Raw genomic sequence first — 11,214 nt, forward strand, 5'->3', positions numbered from 1 at the left:
TTTTTTTTTTTTTACCCCAGCATATCATTTTAATCTCTCTAATCCTATTAGCTTCAGCAGTGCGTCAAAGAGCTGCTTTGTCAATTTTTAGTTAAAAGTGTCATTTGTTCAAATAAGTCATGTTTAAAGAAACAAAGGTTTAAATGTATTTAGAGTAATTTGTGGTGAAATTTGTTACTATTTCTGCCTTTTAGTTATCAATATGTTATTTATAATTAGATGTCATGATATTGCTTTATTTTTATCTCAAAATAAAAAAAGAACAACTTTTTATTTGCTCCAGGTTTCAGGAAGGAGCATAGGAGCCAGTTGAGGGATGCAGTATTAGAAAATGCACTCTCATTCAATTTTTAATCATGCCTTTCTCTTTTAGTTTTCCACTCTCAACCTCAGCCCAACCTCTGACATAAATGTGACTGAAGAACTTCTTTGCATGGAGCAGATTAGAAATGTATGATCAAGTTTTTTTTCCTTCTTCTTTTAATGGCCTCCTTTATTTTCCGTGTTGGCTTCAGGTGTTGAAATTGTGCAGACAGCAGTGTCGTTAAAAAGCAAGAAATGAGCTCCAAATGGTAGATTTAGCTGTCGTCACATTTTCTCTGAGACATTTAAACTGGCTTCCTTAAATAGCCACATTTGGAGACGATAATATTTTTTTTCCCTCCCGTCACCCCTGTGGTCTGCTCTTTGTGAGCTGCCGGTGCTGTGAGCCACAGATAACACACTGCAGATATGACATACCCTGGATAGTCCCCGTGCTTCAGACTCGAATATTGTAGTGGTTTCTGACATCAAGGAAGCTACCTATCAAAGCCTAAAGTCAGTGTTCTCTCTTCTGTCCCACTGTTTGGTGTATAACATGTTTGGCAAAGAAACTCTTGCGCCTTTGAATCCTTTTTTTCCCTCAAAGACCTTCTTTAAAATGCTTCTTTTGTATATCTGAAAGATTTGACTTACATTAAGACGGATCTTGTCTAATGAGACATTTTACAGAACCAGCCTATTCTTTTTATTTGATTCAAATGAAAGACCTTCTCTGTTTAGCCTTGCTACATTTGGGAGTTAGATAACTTCTACTCTCCCCTATTAATGGGATCTTTATTTGTTTGTCCTCTCTCCAGGCTAAAGCTTAGAAACCTGATGATATTGGATTTGGCCAGATTCTCACTTTGTGCCTCTTCAGAGACCAAGAAGTAAAAATAGCTTAGTGGGGAATGAGAAATTGGATGAGAGAAGGTTTTAGCTAGTTAAATCGGCAGGATTTAATGAGTCGCTTTTTTAGAATTTGAATCCTTACAAAGAGTTCTAATTTGTAGATGAAACAGTCCAATTTTGTCCAAACTAGTTTATCTCAAAACCATTGGGTGCAAAAAATAAAAATAAAACAACAAAAAAAAAATTCAGATTTTTTTTTAAAATTGGTAGTAGTTTTGAAGAAGAAAAAATATATAATTTACACTAGAATTTATGAGGTAGTCATTTTGACTCCTTTAAAAATATGCAGTGTCATAACGGTTAAACCTATGGACCAAAAGGACCCTAATTTGTATATATTTTATTCTAACATTGTTTAGTCCCCCTCCATTCATTTTTTGATCTGTCATAAAAGCGTTCCCAGTAGTATTTTAATAAGGATTAAGTAATTTTTTGGCAAAATCACAAATTTTGTGTTGTTTTCTAGGACAGTATGACAGGAGTTCATCAGAAATTTACCTCTGAGTTGTAAGCGGGACTGTTGGCAAGGAAGTTGGAAGTTGTTAGCCTCCACTGATATCCCATCATCCCTTTCTTTACACTCTCCCCCACTAGTTTACAGTCCCATACAGCCCCAAGCTAACATTAGCGGTGCCATAACAGTGTTGTGCAATACCTGTGCTATCCAACCTTACAGTTCTGAGACAGAAGCCAGCTCAGATGAGGAAAATTAACACATTTATGGATGAAAATAAATTCAGGTTTCAAGGGGTTAAAATTTCAAAGCACAAACAAGATTTTACTTATTCCCTCAAATACTCTTACACCCTTTTTAATATAATTCAAATTATAAATAAATATTGTCCAAGCAGTCAAAATGACCCATGTGGTCCTTCTAGTAGTTGTAGAATTCGTGCAAACCAACAATTTCAATTCTTATTTCTTAGTCTAGCATGAATTTCCACCATATGTGCTGGAAGTAGAAATTAGCAAACCGGTTATTTATATTTTCCCCATCAAAGATAAATGACTCTGGAGCCTCCACAAGCCATTACCTTTGCAAGGACCCATTCACCTCCAACGTGGCTGTCATAAATTAGTCAAAACAAAGCAAACTAATTTGCCTCTTTTCCATCTCTTTCTCCGGTTTCCTCAAGAGCCTATCTAGGAAGAGCCATGAGCCTATCTAGGGAGATTTATGAATATGTTAGAATAGCCTGAGCCAACAGTTTTCAAAGTGGTGAAGTGAAAATAAATTAAACTGGCCCTGTAGGCAAGTAGTGCAGAGAGTGATGAATTCAATAGTCATTGCTCTGTCGCTCGATGCGTGTCCCTCCTTCCAAGTATAAATGAGGAAGAAAAACAAACATGTTGTTCAATTAAGAATTTTCATTTCAAAATATTTTATTTTGCTGTCATTAACTTGTAATTATAATGAAATGCATTTTTTTCTCTTTATCGTTAAATAATTTACTCAATAAGAAGGTTTGACGATTATATTTGAAGAGCAAATGTTTAAAAAATTGCAAAGCATTTATCATCAACTTTTCTAAAAAGGTACATTCAGCTTTTGTTCCTTAAATATAATAACAACTATAACTCTGCATTCCAAATGCAATATATCATGGTGGATTTGGCCCCTAGATCTTGTCAGGGCAGAGCATGGAAGCTCCTCTCTTGGGGATCCATTCATTGGAGGCAACCCCTGGCTTTATGAAAACGTCTATCCCTTTTTTGGCCTGCCAGCTGATAACGCTGGATGATTTTCAAGGTGGATGACTGCACACTTTTTTTTTCCTTTTCCTTTTTTCCCACTTTTCTCTAACGTGCGCAAAACTCAGAAGCTGATGAAATCTTTCCATGTTGACCTGAGGGTCAGCTTTCAATTGGAAGTGGTCAATCAAGAGTGAGTTTCCATTTAGGCCAGCATGACCATAAATCAGCGTTTCTCCATGCTCACTTCTGCTAGCTGTAGGCTGCCATTTTTCCGAGTGCCACAGCTTTCCAGTCGGTGTTATTTTAGTTTTTTAGCAGTACTGAGTCGCTCTCATAAACTGATTGAAAGATGATAATGTTTTTTTTTTTTACCTTTTTAGTGCAAGCAACAGAGAAAGGAATTTTAAAATGTATATATTTTGTGTTTTGGAATTTTTTACTGTTATAGTAATACAAATGTTATGTTATACATTAAAAATGCTATATATGTAATATTTATATGTAAACTATTTTTTTCCAATATAAAAAACTGAGACTAAGACTACAAAACAGCATTTGTTTTAAAAAGTAACTGTAAAGTAAAAGGAAGTCAAGTGGTGAAAAAAAAAGTTAGCTAACTTAAACTTTATTCAATGCATTAACAAACAGTTGAAGGGCGGTAAATATCGCTCCATGAGGTTTCTGACTATGGTAGCCATAAATCTCCAATAATCCATCAATCCCTCTGAGTTTACCAAAGTCCCGCTAAAACATTTTGACAGAGTTGGCAGCACTGTGTACCACTGAAAATAAATGTAAGGTCTGTAAGCACAACCAGAATTCATACCTAACTGGGTTATAGTTTTTGAACAAATTCAATGGCTTTAAATGTGCCTAACGGTTAAAAAATATGGTACGGGTTCCCTTATTTAACTGTGTGTTAGTGTGTTAGATTTATGCATTTCTGGCCGAGATGTACTACAAATGGTTTTATATACATACATATATATATATACTATATAATGTATTATCATTAATATTACTGCTGAAACACATTTGCTACATGATCCTCTGAAGCACAAGCTGTATTTTATTTTGAAAGGAAAACGTGTAAAAAAAAACATCTGTTTAAAGTCATAAACTATTTCATATTTCAAAAAAAAATCTCTTTAAGTTTAATTTATGTAAAAAAAAGCAATAGTTCATTTATATTTATTATAACAATAATATAAATACATAGTCAGTGTTTTATTTTTGGTGAAGTAAGACTTTGTGGCTTCTACCAGGCTCAGTGAGTGAGAAATTGACCCAAATGGCTTGATGTGTTGATGGTTGCAGACCCCTGACTTATATTGCATGAAAGTATATGTATAAGGAAAGACATAAAATACATATGAGGTCTTAAAACAGGCACAGACATGTTTCCTTTAGGTAAATATTAACATTTTGAAATCTACTTTAAATTGTATTGCTCATATGCTACATAATCCAAAGACTCCATGGTATTTTTAGTTATCATAATCTGTTTTTAAGCTGAAATTCCAATAATGAGTGAACAACCCAATATCAGCCATGGCTCAGCACAGTAGTAAATGTGAACTAATAGCAAGAATTTATCTAAAATTGATGACATTTAAATTATCCGACTCCACGTGTTTATGGGTGTCTGATGTGGATTTTCCGTCATAGATCGGAGTTTCAGATCTGAAATGTGTCTGTAGCGGATGATGACACTTTGGGGGCAGTTGTGTCTTTTTAGCTGTGATGGAAATGTCAGAGCCTGTCATGTGTCTCCCCTCCCCATCTCCAGGGGTCTTGTAGAACATGTGAAATCTCCAAGAGCCCGCAAAAGGGGGATGTATGCGGCTGTGTGCACGACTGAGTGTGTTTTTGTCCACACGCTAGGGGAAGGCGGGGGGCAAAACTGTCTTGCCAGCTGAGGCCCAGTGCTACTGCTGTGAGGTGGCACACGACACATTTATTAGAACGGTGCAACCAGGAGCAGTCACTATCAAGTGTGCGCACAGACATATTTTGCATTAAAAAAAGGAAAAAACTTCAAATAAATTAACATTTAGGAAAAAATAAGTTATTTACTTTTACCTTCATCTAATGTATTTTTACGCTTTTTTTCTGTGAAGTGCCATTTGAGTGAGCTCATTTAAGTTCAACAAACCTGCTCATCACAATAGACTATTTCCTATTAAAAAAAAATGTATTTTTAACATGTTCTTGTGGTACTTTTCTGACAATGGAGGACATCTTTAAAAGAAATTAGGCTTAAAACTGATTCCAAGTATTAATTTATTCAAATTGTTGTAAATCAGCAGAAGATTAAATAAATTTGCACATTAGTGATATTTAAAACTACAATGGACGGGACACAAGTCCCCTCCTCCGCTTCATTCTGATGCCCACATTTGCGGACGACTAGATCCTTGTGCATCTTTAGGGTTGGGAGGAGCTGTAAGCTAGCAAGAGAGTGTGTAAACAGAGAGCTCTCAGCAACAGGGAGGGGAAGTGGCGAGGAGTTGTTTGTTTGTTTTGTTTTTTTTTGGCCGCTTCTGACGCAGGGGTATAGAAAGAGGTGTCTTGAGTTGTCTGAGTTTTTTTTGACAAACCGGAAGAGTCAGAAGAATACATGAAACTGCAAATAAAGAAATGTGAATATGCAGGGGAACACTGTATAGACATATAGAAATCAGGAAGGGCAAACTTTAAAAGTTAGGTCTATTGGTGATAGCCCCACCTCCATTATATACTTTTGGTTTTTAGCTATAAGAGTCTGCCTGTCCCAGGTGCTTGTTTATTAAAAACATAAGATTTTGTATCAAGACTCATATTTTTTTCTACAATTGAATGAAAAAAATCCATGAAATTCCCAAAAACAAAACAAAAAAACAAAAGTGGGACCTGAAAGGTGGTTGAGATGCAATTCTTTTTGGCAAATTATGAACGCCCAAAACAAGAGCAATAAGTCAACAGTCTTGTTTTACCAAAAAAGGCTTTTTTTAGTGTTCTCCCATGAGCACTTATGATAATCAAAGATAATCGACTCAGTGCAGAGACGCTCACATTATCCATTTAAATGCTAAGTACACCTCAAACATAATTTTCAGAGAAATGCTAACACATTCTGGGAGAAGAACTCCAGTGGAACTTGTTATCCTCCATCATAACCCAACACTGCTAGACGCCAAAATGGCTTTCTGTAACCCCCAGGAAATTGTAGTTCACATGTAGAGGGAGCTCTTCAAACGATATGCCTCTTCTGTATAAATACACAGGGGCGGGCAATAGAGGAGAAACGAACCATCTTCTACTTCAGAGCTTTTTGAATTTGTATCGCAGCGGCAACAATAACCTACAATGGTAATTTAATGCCCCCCGTTGAAGTAATGCACTTTATTGCACCAGTGGATTAAGTAATGATTATTTTGCGAAATTGCGGCCACACAATGGTCAATTAATCTTTAATGAAACTGTAACTTATGAGGTGGAGCGTTGCATTGCAATAAGCAGGCAACTGCTTGCCAAGGCAGTTACAAGCCTCAGTAGAGGCTCGCACTCCTTATCTATCACCATGCAAAAAAAGAAGTTGTCTTGAAAAAGACATAATGAAAAACCAAAGTCATAGTCTCCATCTTTTAGTACTTGTGCTTTATTTTGTCGTCTTTTATCCTTCAAATTAAAGAAATATACCACAGCTTGTGATGAAATGCTATTAGGTTTCACTTTATTTATTTAGAGCAAGTCAGGCATGGGGGAGTGAAGGGAATTATTTGGACTGACAGAGCATGAAGTTGGAGGTTATCAAATAGCTGCATGAGCATGGTGAAATGTACCTTTCGTTTCATCATCCCCTCTTTAACGATGATAAGTGTAACGCCCTGCCCCGGTATCTGCCGTTTCCCTCCGCTCACACCTCCCTCTGAGCCAAACAAACTGCAGCCCTACGGCCCAATCGTTTTCGGCTTTGTCACATGTTATTGCGCTAACGCGGGCAAGCTGGGAAAGTCAGAAAGATAGATGTTTTTACCTCTGATTAGTTTCTCATTTAATTTTTTTTTTTTCCCCAAGCCTGAGGGCTCCATTTCTCTTACTCAGTCTGCACCGCACTAACAAATGTTGATGGATTTACTTTTATTGCATGACATCATTTTCTGCAGCGAAGTGGGAGGACAAGACATGAAGCTTCCAATACTCGAATACGTGCTCAGCGGGAAAATGTAGAGGGGAGCGGGAGAGGTGAAGAAACAGGGACGAGGAGAGTGATTGATGGAGTGAATGAGAGCCAAAGGATGATGGGGGGTGGAGTCAAGGGGCACCAGTGTGTGTGTGTGTGTCTTGGAGTGAGTGTAATGAAGTAAGACAGTAAAAGATGTGTAAGGAGGGAGTAAGACGGGGAGTATGGACATCAACTTTAAAAAAAGCAACAAAAAAACAAGAGATAGCTTAAATGAAACGACAGCATCTCTCTCAATCGCTGCTCCTGAAATCCTCTAGTACCAACAAACGCATATCATAAAAGGAAACATGTAAGTGATGATGGTATGAGGGTTGGTGCAGGGCGGTCGGAGGCACTTGGCGTTATTGTGCGGGCGGCCGCTGGCACCAGCACTGTCAGTGAGCCGCGTTGATCCGTGAACTTGCCATCTGGATTTTCCCACAAATCACATTAAAGTTTCAAGCCCAGGAATACATCAAGCTAAATGAATATTGGATCCAGACAGGGCCTGATGGAAAAAAAGCCCTGGGCAGACGAACTCTTTTGTGGTCAGACATGATCCATCCATCCCTTTTATTCCCTCCATCCATGCTTCCTTCTGTTCCTTGCCTCCCTGATGGGCAGTGGCTCTGACGAGGTGTGGAGAAGAAAAGAGCTTATTATTTAAAAAAGGGCACATCGGATGCAGCGTTTTAGTGGTTTAAAGAGCCACTTCAGTGAAAACTGTGTTTTTGGTGTTTTGTAGCATTTTTTTCGTATTCAAAATATCCCTACATTTATCACTTGAGAAATATGGGACAAATAGAGGTTCTGTCCAAATTCCTTCCCTACTCACTGTATAGTGTTTTTGCCATTTTGTAGCTCCGTCCAAATCTACAATTCCAAAATCAAGTGCATTTGAAATTTCCCAGAAGTCTTTGCCAATATAGCGTGCATTGATGCTCACTATATTGGTAATTATGGACCACAATGCATTGCGGTCGAGCAATTTTTACGAAAAAAAAGCTTGTTTTGTAATATTTTTATTATCAGACACAGTGGATAGACGTGAAATGTTTGCATTGATTTGATTTTTGATGTTTAGAGAAATAAAAGAAAAGTAGTGAACATGGTGTCCAAATTGCTTTTGAAACCAAGGGCACTACATAGCACTATATAGTTTTGGCTAAAAATACATCAGCTTTTAAAATACATCAAATGATGATCGGAGTGGGTCTTTAAAAGCTTGGTTTCTACATGTTTCCAAAGACTGACTTAACTTTGCACCTTTGGTGTAAATATCACGCCGCTGCATGAGTAGCCAAAAACACAGTTCGTGCTACTTTTCCTTCACAGGCTGTCGCCCTAATGATGGCGGCTGAACGTGTGCTATGTTTTCCATCCAAATCATTAAGGCCTTCATCCATCTCTAAATTACCCACAGTTATGTTTTACCGTTTTGGTGGGTGAAAATAATGAGCATTAATTGCCGCATGCAAATGCATAATGAGATGCCATTCGACTGCACGACAGCACCCTGCAAATGATTCATGTGTACAGTATAGAATTACGCGCTTACTTTCCCTTTCATTTCAACTGCATTATGTTGACTTTGCATAAATAGGTTCTCAGCCAAAGGTGAAAATAATATGTGAGAGGAGAAGATAATGTAATATTTCAACTCTCAACAACATGTTTTTCTCTTACTCCTTGCTTGCATGTGGTCTGCTGAATTACTGCTGACGTATAAAAACCTATTAGGAAAGAATATAGCCTCGCCGAGATATTGTTTCATACAAGGAGGAAAAATCCATTTAGTTCTTTTCCAATCCAGTGGCTTGTAGAGCTGGGGATTTATTCTTTTTTTCGTTGCTCTGAAGTGAAGAAAACGCCTGCACTGTTAGCTGTCCGACGTTCAATTGTGTGAGATCCCGTGGGTGAGATATGGTTCGGATCGGAATCCAAAAAAAAATTGTAAATGCCCCTGTCAGTGAGGGGCCTGGAGAGAGGACAGACCGCCCTAAAGGGTTTTGACTGGCCTTTTGTGTTTTAAATAAGCCGTTTTAATGTAACTGTCAAGTTGGGTGTGAAATAACAAAAAAAAAAAATGGATGAAAGTTTTTACAAAGTGTGTTCTTTTGGTGCAGGATGGGAAATAAATACACAGTAGAGGAAACTATGAATCACAGAAGAGGATCATTTCATTGTCACATTGGGAGTGACTCATCATCAGCAGCTTTGGTCAAACTTTTGATGCATTTATTTTGGAAAATACATAAAAAATGAAGCAGTTTATTTATTTCAAGTGTTTAATAAATATGTGAAAGTAATAAATTGCATATACTGAATCAAACTATTGCCTTTTTTATTTATCAGTTTTAAAATTATGTGAGGTTTTTAATGATTTTGTGACTAAATTTCAGCTTAAAAGAAAACATCCCTGAATCCATATTGCACAATATACTCTAAAAGTGATGTGAAGGACTAAAATCTCTCTTCTGTGTTTCAGGCCTACAGGTCATTTTCCCAGAATACCTGCAGGAGAAATTTGTCCAGTCAGCTCTGAGCTACATCATGTGCAACGGAGAAGGGGAGTATATGTGTCGCAACAACCAGTGCATCTGTCTGTGCGGCGAGGATTATCCCCAGTGCAACTGTCCCATTACCGACATCCAGATCATGGAAAACACCCTGTCTGGGATGTCTGAGTCATGGGCATCCTCCTATAAAGACTTTGAGAACTCTGGTAAGCTGAAAACTCATAAAAGTTTAAGGATCACTTCACATAAACTCTTAGAAAACAGAACAGTCTTGTGAGAAAGAAATTCTTGATGCATTTAAAACTGTTACATTTTTATTAAGATACTTTATATCTATAAATTTACTTGAGATATTTTCAGTAAAAACAGCTAATTGGAAAATGTATGTTTATTCTTAGAAGTTTTTGTCTTTTTCAGAGATAAAATTACTTGATAGAAACCACAAAATGCACAAAAATAAATCAGATCGCAAGAAATAAATATTTAAATTCTAAACAGGACAATTATAATTAGCATTTTTAGAGGAAAAAAGATAAGAGCAAAATAATTTGTATTTTTTTTTATCATTTGGGATATTCAAAAATAAAACTAAATAAATTCTCCACTGTTTAATCCAAAATGTAGTTCTGAATTAATTAAAATGCTAAATCAATTTCTTTCTATGTTTAGTTTAGCCATAGAAAAGAAACAAAAAGTCAGATAATATTCCAGACGTCTGAAGGAATAATTAGATAGGATGTCATATTATGTATGCAAGGACTGCAGTGTGTGTAATTTCACCATTAGGCTGGATCGATATAACTCAAAATATTTACACGCAATTAGTAACCTCAGATTGATCTAAAAGGCAAAAATTGTTATTTTTTTTCTTAGATATGGCATTTTGCATAAATTAAAAGTTTTCCCTTTACACAATAAATCAAAATTCTTACCCATAAAGGGGTATATATATATATATATATATATATATATATATATATAGCCTGGAGAAAAGATGTTGCCTCACAGGACACAATCACTGGGTTTTTTTTTACAGCAATTTATTATTTTTACATCACACTCAAAAATGTTCACAGACTTGCTTCAAGTAAAACAAAATCTCAGAACTTCTTTGACAACTGGTTGGTCTTGTGGCAAAGGATTTTACCGAACAAAAAATGTTAAAGAAAGTAACATAAAAATACGACAGTGGACTCTGACCACAGAGAATGAACACAAATAAATAAATAAAATTACTTACAAGTCATTGGAAAAATTACAAATAAATAATCAAACAAAACTCACAGTTTTCCGCTGTTTTACACCCAGGAACGCTGGAAATGGCGCCGTTTTCTCACAAGATACACGTCTCTTACGGCTTTCTTACTACCACGACGCACATTTCCGTCCTCTGTAAAATCCATGTAAAACTCAACAATCATGCAGAAACACCAACAAATAAATCCAACGAAGTAATATTGAAAGATGGCTTTTATATGTTTTGAGTAAATTACCTTAAAACTTCGTGGATATTTTGTTTATCATGCAGATGAAACAACCGCGGAGCAGACATCAAAACAGGAAGACGAACAGGAAAAC

General features: G+C 36.5%; 1 protein-coding gene and 1 long non-coding RNA gene across 3 annotated transcripts in view; one reads left to right on the top strand and one right to left on the bottom strand.

The window, feature by feature from the left end:
* The window catches only part of brinp1 (bone morphogenetic protein/retinoic acid inducible neural-specific 1), a 134,930-nt gene that overhangs the window by 106,471 nt on the left and 17,245 nt on the right, over positions 1 to 11,214 (top strand). For both annotated transcript variants that reach the window (XM_024299554.2, XM_024299553.2), the window contains exon 6: positions 9,606 to 9,842. In XM_024299554.2, the coding sequence (XP_024155322.1) occupies positions 9,606 to 9,842 (237 nt within the window). The remainder of the gene's footprint in view (positions 1 to 9,605; positions 9,843 to 11,214) is intronic.
* Positions 10,660 to 11,207, bottom strand: LOC118599410. Its single transcript, XR_004948744.1, has 2 exons — positions 11,130 to 11,207; positions 10,660 to 11,026 (listed from the first exon to the last, which is right to left on the bottom strand). It is a non-coding gene; the product is annotated as an uncharacterized LOC118599410 (long non-coding RNA).

Source organism: Oryzias melastigma, linkage group LG12 (genome assembly GCF_002922805.2).
Source record: "Oryzias melastigma strain HK-1 linkage group LG12, ASM292280v2, whole genome shotgun sequence".
Lineage (NCBI taxonomy): Eukaryota > Metazoa > Chordata > Actinopteri > Beloniformes > Adrianichthyidae > Oryzias > Oryzias melastigma.